At 41.1% G+C, this 22,278-nt stretch overlaps 1 protein-coding gene across 1 annotated transcript; it reads left to right on the forward strand.

Annotated features, from left to right (window-relative positions):
* The first annotated feature begins 204 nt into the window (after positions 1–204).
* LOC139757382 (thyroid receptor-interacting protein 11-like) lies at positions 205–21,758 on the forward strand. The gene is made up of 3 exons (XM_071677812.1): positions 205–467; positions 6,940–7,016; positions 19,568–21,758. Exons 1-3 carry the CDS (start codon positions 362–364, stop codon positions 19,754–19,756), a joined length of 372 nt encoding a protein of 123 aa, XP_071533913.1. The 5' UTR covers positions 205–361; the 3' UTR covers positions 19,757–21,758.
* The last annotated feature ends 520 nt before the right edge of the window (positions 21,759–22,278 follow it).

Below are 22,278 nucleotides of genomic sequence, written 5' to 3' on the forward strand. Positions count from 1 at the left end.
CGATATAAATCTTGTTCATCATATTATTGTACATCAGTCAGTAGTAAACCCTATACATCTTTTTAAGTTGATCTCAAAATTAGTAATGAATGAGCTTTTATTATTTTATTTTTATAGAAAGATGCAATAATTCTAAGATGAAAATTTATTTGAATTCAAGGATCTTAAACTGGAGTACTTTTCAAAGTAAATTGTACAGGAAAGACCTATACCTAGAGTTGAGTGACATCAAAACATTGCTTAGTTGGCAGAGAGTGTTGTGTATTTCATTATCTGTGTAAAAAAAAAAGTCTAATGCTTTAAAATATGGTTCTTACCATGTAGCCTTTCCATGAGAAAATAATTTATATGTTGAAAGAGGATGTCTTGGCTGGGAGTAAACTTGAACGACAGCTTAGGCAGCTTGAAAGGCCAGCTGTCTAATCTCACTCGCCAAGTTCTGTCTGAAGGCCTGGACGATGGTGAAGGTAGGTAGGGTGTGGTAGTGGGTAAAGATCTTTGATCATTAAATGGCATGAAATAGTGGCTTGATAGGAGCCAGAGAAATATTCGAGCAAAGGGAAACATCGAAATTAACATTAACATACTTCTCAATTTATTTGCACTAACAGTATACTGTTTTGAAAATATATTGTGATGGAAGGTGCCTTGGATATTGTTTATGGCAGTTGGTATGTAGCAACCTGCAGGTACCAGAAGATCAAACGGTATTTTGCCGAGATTTGTTTCCTCTTAATTCTGTACATCTGAATTTATCGACTTTTCTCGTAGGAAAAATGTTTTCTATTTAAGATACAAATTTTAATGCTCTTGAATGAAAAGATCAGTTTTCATTTCACACAGTTTTAGTGGAGACATTGGAGAACTCTTTCCCATTGCTAATTTAGATTGTTGGGAATACTGTAGTTCACTCCCTTCAGTGTGAATGAATACACGAACATATAAGGTTTAATGGGCTTGTATAACCCTAGCCTAATATTTACTTTTGTTTGGTAAGTGTTTATCAACTGACAGCTGACTCACTTCCCATGCTCTCTCATCCACAACAGACTGCATACTTGCCCCTCTTTCCAAAACTCTTGCATTCACCTCCCCAACAACCCCATCCATAAACAAATTAAACAACCATGGAGACATCACACACCCCTGCCACAAACCTACATTCACTGAGAACCAATCACTTTCCTCTCTTCCTACACGTACACATGCCTTACATCCTCGATAAAAACTTTTCACTGCTTCTAACAACTTGCCTCCCACACCATATATTCTTAATACCTTCCACAGAGCATCTCTGTCAACTCTTATCATATGCCTTCTCCAGATCCATAAATGCAACATACAAATCCATTTGCTTTTCTAAGTATTTCTCATACATTCTTCAAAGCAAACACCTGATTCACACATCATCTACCACTTCTGAAACCACACTGCTCTTCCCCAATCTGATGCTCTGTACATGCCTTCACCCTCTCAATCAATACCCTCCCATATAATTTACCAGGAATACTCAACAAACTTATACCTCTGTAATTTAAGCACTCACTCTTATCACCTTTGCCTTTGTACAATGGCACTATGCAAGCATTCCACCAATCCTCAGGCACCTTACCATGAATCATATGTACATTAAATAACCTTACCAACCAGTCAACAATACAGTCAACCCCTTTTATAATAAATTCCACTGCAATACCATCCAAACCCGCTGCCTTGCTGGCTTTCATCTTCTGCAAAGCTTTTACTACCTCTTCTCTGATTACCAAATCATTTTCCCTAACCCTCTCACTTTGCACACCACCTTGACCAAAACACCCTATATCTGCCACTCTATCATCAAACACATATAATAATATGTATATATATATATATATATATATATATATATATATATATATATATATATATATATAGGAGGGTGAAAGGCGGGCAAGGAATAGAGTGAACTGGATCGATGTGGTATGCTGGGGTCGATGTGCTGTCAATGGATTGAATCAGGGCATGTGAAGCGTCTGGGGTAAACCATGGAAAGTTCTGTGGGGCCTGGATGTGGAGGGGGAGCTGTGGTTTTGGGCATTATTACGTGGCAGCTGGGGACTGAGTGTGATCGAATGGGGCCTTTGTTGTCTTTTCCTAGCGCTACCTCGCACACATGAGGGGGAAGGGGGATGTTATTTCATGTGTGGCGAGGTGGCAATGGGTATAAATAAAGGCAAACAGTATGAATTATGTACATGTGTATATATGTATATGTCTGTGTGTGTATATATATGTGTACATTGAGATGTATAGGTATGTATATTTGCGTGTGGACGTGTATGTATATACATGTGTATGGGGATGGGTTGGGCCATTTCTTTCGTCTGTTTCCTTGCACTACCTCGCAAACGCGGGAGACAGTGACAAAACAAAATAAATAATTTTTTTTTTGGGGGGGGGGGGTAAAGAGAGTGGTGAGAGTAAGTGAGCTTAGGAAGGAGACTTGTGTGAGGAAGTACCAGGAGAGACTGAGTACAGAATGGAAAAAGGTGAGAACAAAGGAGGTAAGGGGAGTGGGGGAGGAATGGGATGTATTTAGGGAAGCAGTGATGGCTTGTGCAAAAGATGCTTGTAGCATGAGAAGCGTGGGAGGTGGGTTGATTAGAAAGGGTAGTGAGTGGTGGGATGAAGAAGTAAGATTATTAGTGAAAGAGAAGAGAGAGGCATTTGAACGATTTTTGCAGGGAAAAAATGCAAATGAGTGGGAGATGTTTAAAAGAAAGAGGCAGGAGGTCAAGAGAAAGGTGCAAGAGGTGAAAAAGAGGGCAAATGAGAGTTGGGGTGAGAGAGTATCATTAAATTTTAGGGAGAATAAAAAAATGTTTTGGAAGGAGGTAAATAAAATGCGTAAGACAAGGGAGCAAATGGGAACTTCAGTGAAGGGGGCTAATGGGGAGGTGATAACTAGTGGTGATGTAAGAAGGAGATGGAGTGAGTATTTTGAAGGTTTGTTGAATGTGTTTGATGATAGAGTGGCAGATATAGGGTGTTTTGGTCGAGGTGGTGTGCAAAGTGAGAGGGTTAGAGAAAATGATTTGGTAAATAGAGAAGAGGTAGTAAAAGCTTTGCGGAAGATGAAAGCCGGCAAGGCAGCAGGTTTGGATGGTATTGCAGTGGAATTTATTAAAAAAGGGGGTGACTGTATTGTTGACTGGTTGGTAAGGTTATTTAATGTATGTATGATTCATGGTGAGGTGCCTGAGGATTGGCGGAATGCTTGCATAGTGCCATTGTACAAAGGCAAAGGGGAGAAGAGTGAGTGTTCAAATTACAGAGGTATAAGTTTGTTGAGTATTCCTGGTAAATTATATGGGAGGGTATTGATTGAGAGAGTGGATGCATGTACAGAGCATCAGACTGGGGAAGAGCAGTGTGGTTTCAGAAGTGGTAGAGGATGTGTGGATCAGGTGTTTGCTTTGAAGAATGTATGTGAGAAATACTTAGAAAAGCAAATAGATTTGTATGTAGCATTTATGGATCTGGAGAAGGCATATGATAGAGCTGATAGAGATGCTCTGTGGAAGGTATTAAGAATTTATGGTGTGGGAGGCAAGTTGCTAGAAGCAGTGAAAAGTTTTTATCGAGGATGTAAGGCATGTGTACGTGTAGGAAGAGAGGAAAGTGATTGGTTCTCAGTGAATGTAGGTTTGTGGCAGGGGTGTGTGATGTCTCCATGGTTGTTTAATTTGTTTATGGATGGAGTTGTTAGGGAGGTGAATGCAAGAGTTTTGGAAAGAGGGGCAAGTATGCAGTCTGTTGTGGATGAGAGAGCTTGGGAAGTGAGTCAGTTGTTGTTCGCTGATGATACAGCGCTGGTGGCTGATTCATGTGGGAAACTGCAGAAGCTGGTGACTGAGTTTGGTAAAGTGTGTGAAAGAAGAAAGTTAAGAGTAAATGTGAATAAGAGCAAGGTTATTAGGTACAGTAGGGTTGAGGGTCAAGTCAATTGGGAGGTAAGTTTGAATGGAGAAAAACTAGAGGAAGTAGTGTTTTAGATATCTGGGAGTGGATCTGGCAGCGGATGGAACCATGGAAGCGAAAGTGAACCATAGGGTGGGGAGGGGGCAAAAATTCTGGGAGCGTTGAAGAATGTGTGGAAGTCGAGAACATTATCCCGGAAAGCAAAAATGGGTATGTTTGAAGGAATAGTGGTTCCAACAATGTTGTATGGTTGTGAGGCGTGGGCTATGGTTAGAATTGTGCAGAGGATGGTGGATGTGCTGGAAATGAGATGTTTGAGGACAATATGTGGTGTGAGGTGGTTTGATCGAGTAAGTAACGTAAGGGTAAGAGAGATGTGTGGAAATAAAAAGAGTGTGGTTGAGAGAGCAGAAGAGGGGGTTTTGAAATGGTTTGGTCACATGGAGAGATTGAGTGAGGAAAGATTGACCAAGAGGATATATGTGTCGGAGGTGGAGGGAACGAGGAGAAGTGGGAGACCAAATTGGAGGTGGAAGGATGGAGTGAAAAAGATTTTGAGTGATCGGAGCCTGAACATACAGAGGGGTGAAAGGCATGCAAGGAATAGAGTGAATTGGAACGATGTGGTATACCGGGGTCGACGTGCTGTCAATGCATTGAACCAGGGCATTTGAATTGTCTGGGGTAAACCATGGAAAGTTCTGTGGGGCCTGGATGTGGAAAGGGAGCTGTGGTTTCAGTGCATTATTACATGACAGCTAGAGACTGATTGTGAACGAATGTGGCCTTTGTTGCCTTTTCCTAGTGCTACCTCACACACATGAGGGGGGAGGGGGTTGTTATTCTGTGTGTGGCGGGGTGGCGATGGGAATAAGTAAAGGCAGACAGTATGAATTATGTACATGTGTATATATGTATATGTCTGTGTTTGTATATATATGTGTACATTGAGATGTATAGGTATGTATACTTGCGTGTGTGGACGTGTATGTATATACATGTGTATGTGGGTGGGTTGGGACATTCTTTCGTCTGTTTCCTTGCGCTACCTCACTAATGCGGGAGACAGCAAGAAAGCAAAATAAATAGATGAATAGAATATATATATATGTATATATACTTACGTATATCTGTCTTTTTAAATCAGGTATTCCCAATCATCTGTCTTTTCAGCTCACAAATCCACATGCGCTTCATTTCCATTCACAACACTGATTACCCTATGTACACCAGTTATACTCTTAAGTGTTAAATCCCTGTAATATCCTCCTGGGATAGTAGCTTTATGATAAATGTCTCCTCATAGCATTTGTTCATTAGACTGACAACAAGCTTTGTGGCTCTACATTCGACATTTTCAAATGTGCAATATTTTTCTTGTGGTATGTTGACCACACAGAATTATACATGGTGTTCGATGTGTGGATAGACAAGTTTTCTGAATCCTTCTCATTCTGTCTGACCGAAAGTTCCTTAGAGATATTACAATAGTATTACCTTTTGTGAGGTACTTTTGATATATCATTATTTTTTTGTTTAATTTTCTTGCTTTCATCCCACCTCATTCAGCATTCTTCTCTTACATCTATACTTTTTATTATTATTGCAATTAATCGTTGTTTCTCGCGTCAGTGAAGCAGCGCCAGGAAATAGACGAAGAATGGCCCATCCACTCATATACACATATATACCGAAATGCCCATACACGCACATATACATACATATACATATCAACATATACATACACAGACATATACATATGTACACATGTGCCTATTCATACTTGCTTGCTTTCATCCATTTCTGTCAACCCCATCACACAGGAAATAGCATCGCTAGTCCCCGCTTTAGCGAGGTAGCATCAGGAAAACAGACAAAAAAGGCCACAATTGTTCACACTCAGTCTCTAGATGTCCTGTGTCATGCATGGAAATCACAGCTCCCTATCCACATCCAGGCCCCACAGAACTTTTCATGGTTTACCCCAGCTGCTTCACATGCCCTGATTCAGTCCATTGAGAGTATGTCAATAACGGTTACCACATCGTTCCTATTCAATCTATTCCTTGCTCGCCTCTCACCCTCCTTTATTTTCAGGTCCCAATCATTCAAAGTCTCTTCCACTTCATCCTTCCACTTCCAGTTTGGTCTCCCGCTTTTCCTTGTTCCCTCCACCTTTGACTCATATATCCACTTTGTCAATCCTTCCTCACTCATTCTCTCCATATGTCCAAACCATTTCGACACACCCTCTTCTGCTCTGTCAAGCATACTCTTTTTATTTCCACACATCTCTTTTACCCTTTCATTACTTATTTGATCAAACCACCTTACACCACATATTGTCCTCAAACATTTCATTTCCAACACATCCACCCTCCTTTGTACAACCCTATCTGTAGCCCATGCCTTGCAACCATATAACATTGTTGGAACTAGTATTCCCTCAAACATTAGCCCATGCCTCACAATCATATAACACTGTTGGAACTAGTACTCCCTCAAACATACCCATTTTTGCTTTCCAAGATAACCTTTCCTTCCACACATTCTTCATGTCTTCCAGAAACTTCACCCCCTCCCCCACCGTGTGAGTTACAAGGTATGACAGTGGATGAAATGATTTAATATTTCCACAGAATTGTTTAAGTATGGAAGAGAGAGAGAGAGAGAGAGAGAGAGAGAGAGGAATTATTCTGAATTTACTGAACCATTTCTAGGAAAAACAGAGTCTGAGTGAAATTGGAAATAACTAGGATGGTCCTAATACATAAAAAATGGAGATGTGGGTCAGTTTGAAAGATTCAAAGAACGTAAGACATATGGATACAAACAGAGCAAAAGTACATATGATCTAAGGAGGATAGTGGTGAAGGCTTTACATTGCCTTTATAGACTTGATTTTTTATTTATCAGCTTGCAGTTAATGTCAGTGTTCTTTTCTTAAAACTTTGGACCAATGGATATTATGGTTTACAGATAATGATACACAAGTATTAGTACCTCGAGATCACATCAAGGAGTTGGAATCTTTGTGTCAGCTTCACAAGCATGAGGTAAGTTTATTTACAGTTTTTATGAAATAGATCATTGAGAAGGTTATGTACTCACATGGATTCATCCAATTGTATTTTATGAAGTTAAATCATGATTGTAATAGTTGGTGTAGTATGATTGACAGTAAATGCCAGACTTCATACAGGTTGAGCATGCCCAATCCAAAATAATCCAAAATCTTTTTTTTTTGAGCGGCCACATAACATTACAAGTAGACGATTCCACACCTTATCTCACTTGCCCATGCTAGGCTCTGACGCTTTGTTGGCACCAGTTTGTTACAAACCATCATCACTGCCAGACCGTGCATTACTCAGTTTTTTGCTTATTCTCTGCATTGTGTGAATAAGTGTAAGAAAATGATTGCTTATCAATAGCATATAAATTCAAAAGAGTCAGGGATGAAGGTGATGCCAAACAACCACAGACTGTCCACATGGGCGACTGATGTGACACCCAAGCTTTCTGATGGTTCATTGTTACACAAACATTATTTCATGTGTAAAAATACTAAAAATATTATATACATTATCATCAGGCTGTGTGTATAAGTTGTGTATGGAACATAAATGGATTTTGTGTTTAGACTTGGGTCCCATCCCGAAGGTATCTCTATCCATTATCCATCATGACAGATATGGAAAATAAGATGGTATGGAAACAAACGGGTTAGACCCAAGACATGCCGAACATTTCGACCATTCAACTGTCTTCCTCAGGAGATACTGATTCTAGCATTCGGTAGGACCACATTTCCCAGGAAGTGATCGTCTCACGGTTGGACACCTTGGCGTGTCGCTTTCTGACTGGATCTGTTTATTGATAGTGTGAAAGCTTACCTAGAGGAAGGGATGAAGAACAATGTTAACACAAGGTCTGGGTTCATCTGTTGATAACATCAGGCAGCGGAGATCACTGTGAACAGATGGAGGCAGCAGGATAAGCGATCCAATCAGAGAGCTACACGTCAAGGCGTCCAACTGAGTGACCATCGCTTGCCAGGAACACAGTCCCGCCAAATGCTGGTATCCCGAGGAAGACGTTTGAGCGGTCGAAACGTTGAGGTATGTCTCAGCTCTAACCTGTTTGTTTCCATGCCATCCTGTTTTCCACATATCTCATGAGTATGCAATGTTCCAAAATCCTAAACACTTCTGATCCTAGGCATTTCGGATAAAGGATACTCAACCTGTAGTAATATGGTAATGATAGGATTTTGAAGTATTTGAGAAAATGAAAAAGTGACACTGCTTCAGACATTGTAACCTTCCTTTTATATGATTTGTATTTAGCTGCTTTTTGGATGAGTACAAAAATAATCAGTTTCTTGTATAGTTTTGAAGAAATTGTGTGCTAGACATGCAAGTACTGTGCTTATATCATAGATGTATTATTGTGGAAATTAAGGATTGGAATGTGCACAAGTTTCACATTACAGTGTTGCCTACTTTATTTTCACCTCAGCCACGTGGACGCTCTCAGGTATTGTGCATTTTATTGACATTGAACTGTACGTTTTTTCCAGACTTTGCAAAATTTAGAGTATTGAAACTTAAACCTTAGAAGAATTTGAATATTTTATTGTAAGATTTCATTTGCATATTCTCTCCTGTATTGAAACCAATAGTGTACGTTGATGAGCTTTTTCAACCTTCTTGTTTTTACAGGACTGTATTAAGGTAACCCTGGATTCTTTTCATCTTGTGCATCTTATCTGTTTATAGGATATACAGTTTTGTTTTTGGAGGGATAGGGTCTTGAGGCACGTGATGTATAGGTTTTTGAATGTACTGTTTGGATATTCTTAGAATGTTAATTCAATGACTGGAAAAATTTCAGTTCTGTGATGATGAATGAAGGAAAATATAGAATGATGGGATAGTGAGGAGTTGTGGTAATAACAAGAGCATGCTTAAGAAAACTGTCGAGGATATGCTTAAATCGATTACAAATATAGAAAGGATAGATGAGAGGTTGACAAAGAGAGTTTGTGTGTCAGAAGTGGAGGGCTGTTGGCATAATATATTCACTTGTCTGTAACATCTTAACTGGTTTTCCCTTTGCTGGTTACTTGTCTTCCCAGATACTGTGATAAAATTCTTGGATTTGATATAACTGCAGTGTCTGCAAAAAAAAAAAAAGTCTACCCCCCCTCCCCCCTTCCATATATTTTCAAAGGCAATGCATGACAAAGGTTAATTGTGGGTACAAGCATATGATACTCTTAGGCACGTGATGTATAGGTTTTTGAATGTACTGTTTGGATATTCTTAGAATGTTAATTCAATGACTGGAAAAATTTCAGTTCTGTGATGATGAATGAAGGAAAATATAGAATGATGGGATAGTGGAGAGTTGTGGTAATAACAAGAGCATGCTTAAGAAAACTGTCGAGGATATGCTTAAATCGATTACAAATATAGAAAGGATAGATGAGAGGTTGACAAAGAGAGTTTGTGTGTCAGAAGTGGAGGGCTGTTGGCATAATATATTCACTTGTCTGTAACATCTTAACTGGTTTTCCCTTTGCTGGTTACTTGTCTTCCCAGATACTGTGATAAAATTCTTGGATTTGATATAACTGCAGTGTCTGCAAAAAAAAAAAAAAAAGTCTACCCCCCCTCCCCCCGTCCATATATTTTCAAAGGCAATGCATGACAAAGGTTAATTGTGGGTACAAGCATATGATACTCTTAGTGTGAAATCATCCTACACCAGCAGTCCACCTTAGTGTGGTCAGTCTATCTTGAGGGAAGGATGTTCACATTTTAATCTTCCTAGCTGCCGCTTCATTTTAGGAATTTCAATTCTGACCACCATATTTCTTCCACCTGTGCCTCATGATGCTTGGCTCTTACCTTTCTAATGAGAAAACCAGAATTCTCACCTGTAAGCAAGAAAATGTGGGTACATGTGCTATTTGTAGGTGCACTGGGTGCTCAGAATGCAAGCACCTCTTTTTTATTTCTATTATACTTGATTGCGGATTCCTGTGTCAGTGAGGTAGTGCCAGAAAAGAGACGAAGAATGGTCCATCCATTCATATACACACATATATAGATACGTAGATGCCCATACACACATACATACATATACATAACAACATATACACATATACATACACATACACAGACATAAACATATCAACATATACACATATACATATATATACACAGACATATACATATATACACATGTACATATTCATACTTGCTTCATCCATTCCTGTCGCTACCCTGTCCCGCAGGAAACAGCATCACTACCCCCTGCTTCAGCGAGGTAGTGCCAGGAAAACAGACAAAAAAGGCCACATTTGTTCACACTCAGTCTTTAGCTGTCATGTGTGATGCACCGAAACCACAGCACCCAGTCCACATTTAGGCCCCGCATACCATTCTATGGTTTACACCAGACGTTTCACATACTGTGGTTCTGACCATTGACAGCACGTCGACCCCTGTGTACCACATCGTTTCAATTCACTCTATTCCTTGCACACCTCTTACCCTCCCGTATGTTCAGGCCCCGATCGCTCAAATTCTTTTTCACTCCATCCTTTCACCTCCAATTTGGTCTCCCAGATCTTGTTCCCTCCACCTCTGACACATATATCCTCTTTATCAATCTTTCCTCACTCATTCTCTCTATATGTCCAAACCATTTCAACACACCCTCTTCTGCTCTCTCAGCCGCACACTTTTTCTTTCCACACATCTCTCTCACCCCTTTATTATGTACTCGATCAAACCACCTCACACCACATATCCTCAAACATTTCATTTCCAACACATCCACCCTCATCTGTACAACTATATCTATAGCCCATGGCTCCCAACCATATAGCATTTGTCGGAACTACTATTCCTTCAAACATACCTATTTTTACTCTCCGAGATAATGTTCTCTCCACACATTCTTCAGTGCTCCCAGAACCTTCGCCCCCTCCACCACCCTGTGACTCACTTCTGCTTCCATGGTTCCATCCGCTGCCAAATCCATTTCCAGACATCTAGAACACTTCACTTCCTCCAGTTTTTCTCCCTTCAAACTTACCTTCCAGCCAAGTTGTCCCTCAACCTTACTGAACCTAATAACTTTGCTCATTGATTCTGCATATATTGTAAACAACCTTGCGTTTAAAGATTATTTTCATCATTCCAACACTTCAAGCCCTTGATCAAATATTTTGTGAGTAACATTTTCACCAATGGCTGATGAATTATTTAGAAATTCTGTTCATTTATTTTTTCTCATTTCTAAACCATTCATATCTGACCAGATGATATAACAGACGCTTCCGGTTTGTAAGGTCATATTCATATGTGGCAGCTTGATGAAAGTACTGACTCCTTGTATTGGCAGAAGAGTGAAAGCTTTCTAACCACTTTTTGTCATCATTTGTACCTTTTTGCCTAGTCTGATAAGTTTTAGTTTTGCCTTGTGCTTTCAATGCCAGTGAAGGTGACTTTTGTCCTTTTCATTCTAGGCAAATATTAGAAGGTTAATTCTCTGATTAGCCCATGCCTCAGCAGACAGGTGTAGTTTGTATGCCAAGCACTGTGTTGATAGTGTACAGATAGGAAGTGGATGGAAGGCTGGGCTATTTCCCACTGTGAACATCAGTTGAACGTGTAAGATATGTAATCTGCATTTCTGTGAGCCGACACATGTCTGGGTTGAAATGTGGATTATTTTATGTGCCAGATATGAACGTGAACAATTAACACATTCTGTGTCATGGATGCAGGTGGTTAATGAATAATGTTATATTCACAAGGCAACCCAAATGAGGGCTGGGAACACCCACCATCCATAATTTTGGACCTGTTTGTCCTGCTCTTCACACATGACACTGAAAGCCCCAGTGATCGACTTTATGTGAAGATGGGAGATTGGGGGAGGGTGGTGGTAGGGGGGGATGAATGGGAAAGTGTTAGTGGTAAAAGAATGTGTGGGAGGGTGGGGGTGAGTGTGGAGTAGATGGAAGGATGGAGGTGATTAGGGAATTGGTTGGAGGGTAGGGTGATAGGGAAGTAATTGGGAAGATGGGGTGATTGGGAAGTAGATGGGAGGTTGGGGTTGATAGAGGAGAGATGGGAGGAAGGTAGTGGTATGGGAGTAGATGGGACGGTAGCGGTGATCAGGGAGTAGGTGGGAAAGCTGGTGGTGATGGAAGGGTAGGTGGTAGGGGTGGATGGGAGGGTAATATTGTGGCAGCTAGGCCATATATGGTGGCTGGTTGGGCTGAGGTATATCATCAGTAAACATTGACAAATGCTTGGCCAAACATTTCTTGCCTGCTTCACCAAACCTGGAAGATGTTGCCCATACAGTTACTCACCATGGGCCTCCCATACAGTTACTTACCAAGTACCTTCTGTAATTATTTACCCTGTGCCTTTTGGCCGAGTTATTCACTGTAAGCCTCCTGTAGAGGTACTTACTGTGGGTATCCATAATGACTCGCTGTGAGCCTCCAGTAGTTACTTATCATGGATTTCCCACAGAGTCACTCACCTTGGGCCTCCCCAAGTTAATCATCATAGGCCTCCTGTAGACGTATTCAGTATATCTCTCCCATGGTTACCCATCGTGGGCCTCCTACGAGTTCCTCTCCATGAACATCCTGTAGAGTTTCTTGACATTGGTCTTCCACAGAGATACTCGCCATGGACCTTCCTTTGAGTTGCATACCATGAGAATCCCACAGAGTATAGGAGGCCTTCCATAGAATTACTTATTGTGAGGGCTGATGTAGATGCCTGTCATGGGCCTCCCATTCTTACTTACCATGGGCATCCTGTAGTTACTCAACTTGGGTCTCCCATAAAGTTATTCACCATTGATCTTCTTTGGTGTTACTCACCTTAGGCCTCCTTTTGAGTGACCATGGGCCTCCTTCAGTTACCTGCCATTAATGGATCCCCTTTGAGTTACTCACCATTAGCTCCCCAAAGAGTTACTTATCATGGGTCTTCTGTAGAATTGCTCATCATAGGCCTTCCATAGATTTACTTACCATGGGCCTCACATAGAGTTACCATGGACTCATGTAGAGTTCCTCACTGTGGGCACCGTGCAAAGTTTCTCACCACAGGCCTCCCATAGAGTTTCTCACTATGAGCCCCCATAGAGATACTGCAGGCCTCCCATAGATACAGTATGCCATAGTTACTCATATCTTGTAAATGATTATTCCTCATGTGTCTTTAGAATTATTCATTATGTGACTCCTGTTGGATTACTCATAATGTTCTCTTCTGTAAAATTACTCATAGTTTGCCTTCTTTAGAACTACTCAAGTTTGTGGATCAGGAGATATTTAGACATGTTTTCATATGTACATAAGGCCAAAGCCAGATTGTGTTTCTCAAGTGTGGTTACCAAACCTAGAGAAGCTCAAAGAGTTAATGGAGAAGGTTCAGAGGAAGGAAACAAAGTTAGTGCCAGATATGTGAACAATCTCATACTGACATCTGTAAACTTCATGAACAATCCATGAACGAGTGTACAGCTATTTAATGAGCAGCTCAGTTTTCTGTCTGTTAGGTTATGTGGTATGTCAGCTACTGTATTACTCTAAGCGGAAGTGAATCATAGGGTGGGGGAGGGGGCGAAAATTCTGGGAGCCTTGAAGAATGTTTGGAAGTCGAGAACATTATCTCGGAAAGCAAAAATGGGTATGTTTGAAGGAATAGTGGTTCCAACAATGTTGTATGGTTGCGAGGCGTGGGCTATGGATAGAGTTGTGCGCAGGAGGGTGGATGTGCTGGAAATTAGATGTTTGAGGACAGTATGTGGTGTGAGGTGGTTTGATCGAGTAAGTAATGTAAGGGTGAGAGAGATGTGTGGAAATAAAAAGAGTGTGGTTGAGAGAGCAGAAGAGGGTGTTTTGAAATGGTTTGGTCACATGGAGAGAATGAGTGAGGAAAGATTGACCAAGAGGATATATGTGTCAGAGGTGGAGGGAACGAGGAGAAGTGGGAGACCAAATTGGAGGTGGAAAGATGGAGTGAAAAAGATTTTGAGTGATCGGGGCCTGAACATGCAGGAGGGTGAAAGGCGTGCAAGGAATAGAGTGAATTGGAACGATGTGGTATACCGGGGTCGATGTGCTGTCAATGCATTGAACCAGAGCATGTGAAGCGTCTGGGGTAAACCATGCAAAGCGTGTGGGGCCTGGATGTGGAAAGGGAGCTGTGGTTTCAGTGCATTATTACATGACAGCTAGAGACTGAGTGTGAACGAATGGGGCCTTTGGTGTTTTTCCTAGCGCTACCTCGCACACATGAGGGGGTAGGGGGTTGTTATTCCATGTGTGGCGAGGTGGCGATGGGAACAAATAAAGGCAGACAGTATGAATTATGTACATGTGTATATATGTATATGTCTGTGTGTGTATATATATGTATACATTGAGATGTATAGGTATGTATATTGTGCGTGTGTGGACATGTATGTATATACATGTGTATGTGGGCGGGTTGGGCCATTCTTTCGTCTGTTTCCTTGCGCTACCTCGCTAACGCGGGAGACAGCGACAAAGTAAAATAATAATAATAATAATAATAATATTCTTTATTCATTGTTCTGTCAAGCTCATAATGTATAAATTATACCAGTGACTGTAAACATCCCTGTATATCTGCCACCCTGACTAACTGATTATACCTTATCCAAGTGTGGAAATATCCAGCTCACACTAAGCTTGTATGATTAGTTAACAAGTAACCATCTTGGCCTCCCTGTTCTGTAATGCTTCAACTGTATATTTTCAGCCAAATGGCTGGCTATATCCAATAAACTTATTTATTATATTCATTGATATTCTATTATACTTAATCGTTGTCTCCCGCGTCAGTGAGGTATCGCAAGGAAACAGACAAGGAATGGTCCAACCCACTCACATACACATGTATGTAGATAAAGGCGACTAAAGAGAGAGATAGGTGATTATTGGTGCATATGCACCTGGGCATAAGAAGAAAGATCATGAGAGGCAAGTGTTTTTGGAGCAGCTGAGTGTGTTAGTAGTTTTGATGCACGAGACCGGGTTATAGTGATGGGTGATTTGAATGCAAAGGTGAGTAATGTGGCAGTTGAGGGAATAATTGGTGTACATGGGGTGTTCAGTGTTGTAAATGGAAATGATGAAGAGCTTGTAGATTTATGTGCAGAGAAAGGACTGGTGATTGAGAATACCTGATTTAAAAAGAGAGATATACATAAGTATATGTATGTAAGTAGGAAAGATGGCCAGAGAACAGTATTGGATTAAGTGTTAATTGATAGGTGCGCGAAAGAGAGACTTTTGGATGTTAATGTACTGAGAGGTGCAACTGGAGGGTTGTCTGATCATTATCTTGTGGAGGCGAAGGTGAAGGTTTGTAGAGGTTTTCAGAAAAGAAGAGAAAATGTTGAGATGAAGAGAGTGGTGAAATTAAGTGAACTTGGGAAGGAGACTTGTGTGAGGAAGTACCAGGAGAGACTGAGTACAGAATGGAAAAAGGTGAGAACAAAGGACGCAAGGGGAGTGGGGGAAGAATGGAATGTATTTAGGGAAGCAGTGATGGCTTGCGTATAAGATGCTTGTGGCATGAGAAGCGTGGGAGGTGGGATGATTAGAAAGGGTAGTGAGTGGTGAGATGAATAAGTAAGATTATTAGTGTAAGAGAAGAGAGAGGCATTTGGACAATTTTTGCAGGGAAATAATGCAAATGAGTGGGAGATGTATAAAAGAAAGAGGCAGGAGGTCAAGAGAAAGATGCAAGAGGTGAAAAAGAGGGCAAATGAGATTTGGGGTGAGAGAGTATCATTAAATTTTAGGGGGAATATAAAGATGTTTTGGAAGGAGGTAAATAAAGTGCATAAGACAGGGGAACAAATGGGAACATCGGTGAAGGGGGCTAATGGGGAGGTGATAACAAGTAGTGATGATGTGAGAAGTAGATGGAGCGAGTATTTTGAAGGTTTGTTGAATGTGTTTGATTATAGAGTGGCAGATATAGGGTGTTTTGGTCAAGGTGGTGCACAAAGTGAGAGGGTTGGGGAAAATGATTTGGTAAACAGAGAAGAGGTAGTAATAGCTTAGCGGAAGATGAAAGCCGGCAAGGCAGCAGGTTTGGATGGTATTACAGTGGAATTTATTATAAAAGGGGGTGACTGTATTGTTGACTGGTTGGTAAGGTTACTTAATGTATGTATGATTCATGGAGAGGTGCCTGAAGATTGGCAGAATGCTTGCATGGTGCCTTTGTACAAAGGCAAAGGGGATAAAAGTGAGTTCTCAAATTACAGAGGTATACGTTTGTTGTGTATTCCTGGTAAATTATGTGGGAGGTTATTGATTGAGAGGGTGAAGGCATGTACAGAGCATCAGATTGGGGAAGAGCAGTGTGGTTTCAGAAGTGATAGAGGATGTGTGGATCAGGTGTTTGCTTTGAAGAATGTATGAGAAATACTTAGAAAAGCAAATGGATTTGTATGTAGCATTTATGGATTTGGAGAAGGCATAAGATAGAGTTGATACTGATGTCTCTGTGGAAGGTATTAAGAATATATGGTGTGGGAGGCAAGTTGTTGGAAGCAGTGAAAAGTTTTATCGAGGATGTAAGGCATGTGTACGTGTAGGAAGAGAGGAAAGTGATTGGTTCTCAGTGAATGTAGGTTTGCGGCAGGGGTGTGTGATGTCTCCGTAGTTGTTCAATTTGTTTATGGATGGGGTTGTAAGGGAGGTAAATGCAAGTTTTGGAAAGAGGGGCGAGTATGCAGTCTGTTGTGGATGAGAGAGCTTGGGAAGTGAGTCAGTTGTTGTTTGCTGATGATACAGCATTGGTGGCTGATTCAGGTGAGAAACTGCAGAAGCTGGTGACTGAGTTTGGTAAAGTGTGTGAAGATGAAAGCTGAGAGTGAGTGTGAATAAGAGTAAGGTTTTTAGGTACAGTAAGGTTGAGGGACAAATCAGTTGGGAGGTAAGTTTGAATGGAGAAAAACTGGAGGAAGTGAAGTGTTTTAGATATCTGGGAGTGGATTTGTCAGCGGATGGAAGCATGGAAGCGGAAGTGAATCATAGGGTTGGGGAAAGGGGAAAGTTCTGGGAGCATTGAAGAATGTGTGGAAGTCAAGAACATTATCTTGGAAAGCAAAAATGGGTATGTTTGAAGGAATAGTGGTTCCAACAATGATGTATTGTTGCGAGGCGTGGGCTATAGATAGAGTTGTGCGGAGGAGGGTAGATGTACTGGAAATAAGATGTTTGAGGACAATATGTGGTGTGAGGTGGTTTGATCGAGTAAGTAATGAAAGGGTAAGAGAGATGTGTGGTGATAAAAAGAGGGTGGTTGAGAAAGCAGAAGAGGGTTCTTTGAAATTGTTTGGTCACAAGGAAAGAATGAGTGAGGAAAAATTGACCAAGGGGATATATGTGTCAGAGGTGGAGGGAACGAGGGGAAGTTGGAGACCAAATTGGAGGTGGAAAGATGGGGTGAAAAAGATTTTGAGTGATCAGTGCCTATACATGCGCGCAAGGAATAGAGTGAATTGGAACGATGTGGTATACCGGGGTCGACGTGCTGTCAATGGATTGAACCAGGGCATGTGAAGCATCTGGGGTAAACCATGGAAAGTTTTGTGGGGCCTGGATGTGGAAAGGGAGCAGTGGTTTCAGTGCATTATACATGACAGCTAGAGGCTGAGTGTGAACAAATGTGTCCTTTATTGTCTTTTCCTCGCGCTACCTCGCGCACATGTGGGGGAAGGGGGTTGTTATTTCATGCGTGACGGGGTGGCGACGGGAATAAATAAGGGCAGACAGTATGAATTATATACATGTGTATATATGTATATGTCTGTATGTGTATATATATAGGTATGTATATGTGCATTTGTGGACATGTATGTATATACCTGTGTATGTGGGTGGGTTGGGCCATTGTTTAGTCTGTTTCCTTGCGCTACCTTGCTAACGTGGAAGACAGCGACAAAGCAAAATATATATACATGGGAGGGTATTGATTGAGAGGGTGAAGGCATGTACAGAGCATCAGATTGGGGAAGAGCAGTGTGGTTTCAGAAGTGGTAGAGGATGTGTGGATCAGGTGTTTGCTTTGAAGAATGTATGTGAGAAATACTTAGAAAAGCAAATGGATTTGTATGTAGCATTTATGGATCTGGAGAAGGCATATGATAGAGTTGATAGAGATGCTCTGTGGAAGGTATTAAGAATATATGGTGTGGGAGGAAAGTTGTTAGAAGCAGTGAAAAGTTTTTATCGAGGATGTAAGGCATGTGTATGTGTAGGAAGAGAGGAAAGTGATTGGTTCTCAGTGAATGTAGGTTTGCGGCAGGGGTGTGTGATGTCTCCATGGTTGTTTAATTTGTTTATGGATGGGGTTGTTAGGGAGGTGAATGCAAGAGTTTTGGAAAGAGGGGCAAGTATGAAGTCTGTTGGGGATGAGAGAGCTTGGGAAGTGAGTCAGTTGTTGTTCGCTGATGATACAGCGCTGGTGGCTGATTCATGTGAGAAACTGCAGAAGCTGGTGACTGAGTTTGGTAAAGTGTGTGGAAGAAGAAAGTTAAGAGTAAATGTGAATAAGAGCAAGGTTATTAGGTACAGTAGGGTTGAGGGTCAAGTCGGTTGGGAGATGAGTTTGAATGGAAAAAAACTGGAGGAAGTGAGGTGTTTTAGATATCTGGGAGTGGATCTGGCAGCGGATGGAACCATGGAAGCGGAAGTGGATCATAGGGTGGGGGAGGGGGCGAAAATTCTGGGGGCCTTGAAGAATGTGTGGAAGTCGAGAACATTATCTCGGAAAGCAAAAATGGGTATGTTTGAAGGAATAGTGGTTCCAACAATGTTGTATGGTTGCGAGGCGTGGGCTATGGATAGAGTTGTGCGCAGGAGGATGGAGGTGCTGGAAATGAGATGTTTGAGGACAATGTGTGGTGTGAGGTGGTTTGATCGAGTAACGTAAGGGTAAGAGAGATGTGTGGAAATAAAAAGAGCGTGGTTGAGAGAGCAGAAGAGGGTGTTTTGAAGTGGTTTGGACACATGGAGAGAATGAGTGAGGAAAGATTGACCAAGAGGATATATGTGTCGGAGGTGGAGGGAACGAGGAGAAGAGGGAGACCAAATTGGAGGTGGAAAGATGGAGTGAAAAAGATTTTGTGTGATCGGGGCCTGAACATGCAGGAGGGTGAAAGGAGGGCAAGGAATAGAGTGAATTGGAGCGATGTGGTATACCGGGGTTGACGTGCTGTCAGTGGATTGAATCAGGGCATGTGTATGGGGGTGGGTTGGGCCATTTCTTTCGTCTGTTTCCTTGCGCTACCTCGCAAACGCGGGAGACAGCGACAAAGAAAAAAAAAAATATATATTTGTATATTCCATTCATGCTTGTACACTCTTATTATTCATGAATGTATGAGTAAACTGTACCACATCATTATCTTTTGCTTCATATGATGCTAACTGTGGAAATGGTATGTATGAGGGGTAATTTTTCTAGCAGATATCGTGTATGCTAACCAATGAATAATTTTGATTCATCAGTTGGAGGAGTGTAAGCAGGCTCGGGCAGAGGTTGAGGAGCGACTTCATGCAGCTGATCTGCACGCTGCGCACCAAGTCAACCATCTCCGTGAGCAGCTCCACCAGCGTGAGGTACGTATGACACTTCATTTACCACAGCTTTCCTACTATGCTTCATTGTGTCACAGTTACATTTTGTTTGGAATGTAAGCCTTGTTTGAACATTTAACGTAATGTAGTCATCATGAATTTTGTTTAGTCTTTGTGTTTGCATTCATTTTGATGTTCTCTCCGCTTTATGAAGCACCCATTTATGTACATTTGACTGTATGTACAACTCCACCTTCAAAACAATTCATGTCATGGATACTGTACTTAGCCTTGTGTATTTTCAGTCTTATACAATTACAATTTTTTTTGGTCTTAATCTTACTTTGAGTTCATATCACCGTCTATGTGACCCTCATATTAACTCTAAGCCATATGAACACTTCACCCAGTATACAACCCATGTGTGAAAATTTGTCATGTGTACACTCCACAGTACATATGGTTCTCAAGTGTGTATGAACTCAAAACCTATAAGGCACAACTCACTTTTGATTCCTCTTTCTCGCGTACATTATATCATCTATATCTAGCTGGTGTATTATATATATCTTTAATTTGTTACACTTTTTGTATATGCAGCCTTTTGAGCAGCATTTTATGTACAGTCTGTTTTTGCTTTTCTCTAATGACAGGAACTATACACATGCATACCTCGTATACAAATGTGCTGGCATATTTGGAAGGTTTAAAAAAGGACAGAGCTTAGAGGATCAATGCTTGTTAGCTACAATAGTGATTTTACAGTCAGAAACACAGAGGCTGATACCTCTACTTATGTGAGCCATGTATTTGCTCAAATTTAAGTACACTATCACTAGAGTAAAACCTGTTTTGATACAGCCAGTTTCGTGAAAACTATACTTTTTACAGTTCCTTATGTTATACAGTTCAGCCATAGATGTCAAAGTACGAAAGAGGGTGGATGGTATGGAAATGAAATATTTCAGTACAGTATGTGATATAAAGAAGGTTGATAGAAAGATGATAGATTAAGAGACAAGTGTAATGAAAAGAAGCGTATGTCAGAGAGAGCTAAAGAGGTTGCACTGGATTTGTTTAAACATATGGGGAGGATGAGTAAGGAGAGGTTGACAAGGAGGATGTATGTCAGAAGTGAAGGGGACAAGAAGGGGAGACTGATGTACGAATATATATATATATATATATATATATATATATATATGTCTGATCATTATCTTGTGGAGGCTAAGGTGAAGATTAGTATGGGTTTTCAGAAAAGAAGAGTGAATGTTGGGGTGAAGAAGGTGGTGAGAGTAAGTGAGCTTGGGAAGGAGACCTGTGTGAGGAAGTATCAGGAGAGACTGTGTACAGAATGGAAAAAGGTGAGAACAATGGAAGTAAGGGGAGTGGGGGAGGAATGGGATGTATTTAGGGAATCAGTGATGGATTGCGCAAAAGATGCTTGTGGCATGAGAAGAGTGGGAGGTGGGCTGTTTAGAAAGGGTAGTGAGTGGTGGGATGAAGAAGTAAGAGTATTAGTGAAAGAGAAGAGGGAGGCATTTGGACGATTTTTGCAGGGAAAAAATGCAATTGAGTGGGAGAAGTATAAAAGAAAGAGACAAGAGGTCAAGAGAAAGGTGCAAGAGGTGAAAAAAAGGGCAAATGAGAGTTGGGGTGAGAGACTATCAGTAAATTTTAGGGAGAATAAAAAGATGTTCTGGAAGGAGGTAAATAGGGTGCGTAAGACAAGGGAGCAAATGGGAACTTCAGTGAAGGGCGTAAATGGGGAGGTGATAACAAGTAGTGGTGATGTGAGAAGGAGATGGAATGAGTATTTTGAAGGTTTGTTGAATGTGTCTGATGACAGAGTGGCAGATATAGGGTGTTTTGGTCGAGGTGGTGTGCAAAGTGAGAGGGTTAGGGAAAATGATTTGGTAAACAGAGAAGAGGTAGTAAAAGCTTTGCGGAAGATGAAAGCCGGCAAGGCAGCAGGTTTGGATGGTATTGCAGTGGAATTTATAAAAAAAGGGGGTGACTGTATTGTTGACTGGTTGGTAAGGTTATTTAATGTATGTATGACTCATGGTGAGGTGCCTGAGGATTGGCGGAATGCGTGCATAGTGCCATTGTACAAAGGCAAAGGGGATAAGAGTGAGTGCTCAAATTACAGAGGTATAAGTTTGTTGAGTATTCCTGGTAAATTATATGGGAGGGTATTGATTGAGAGGGTGAAGGCATGTACAGAGCATCAGATTGGGGAAGAGCAGTGTGGTTTCAGAAGTGGTAGAGGATGTGTGGATCAGGTGTTTGCTTTGAAGAATGTATGTGAGAAATACTTAGAAAAGCAAATGGATTTGTATGTAGCATTTATGGATCTGGAGAAGGCATATGATAGAGTTGATAGAGATGCTCTGTGGAAGGTATTAAGAATATATGGTGTGGGAGGCAAGTTGTTAGAAGCAGTGAAAAGTTTTTATCGAGGATGTAAGGCATGTGTACGTGTAGGAAGAGAGGAAAGTGATTGGTTCTCAGTGAATGTAGGTTTGCGGCAGGGGTGTGTGATGTCTCCATGGTTGTTTAATTTGTTTATGGATGGGGTTGTTAGGGAGGTAAATGCAAGAGTCTTGGAAAGAGGGGCAAGTATGAAGTCTGTTGGGGAT

Source organism: Panulirus ornatus, chromosome 26 (assembly GCF_036320965.1).
Source record: "Panulirus ornatus isolate Po-2019 chromosome 26, ASM3632096v1, whole genome shotgun sequence".
NCBI classification, from domain to species: domain Eukaryota; kingdom Metazoa; phylum Arthropoda; class Malacostraca; order Decapoda; family Palinuridae; genus Panulirus; species Panulirus ornatus.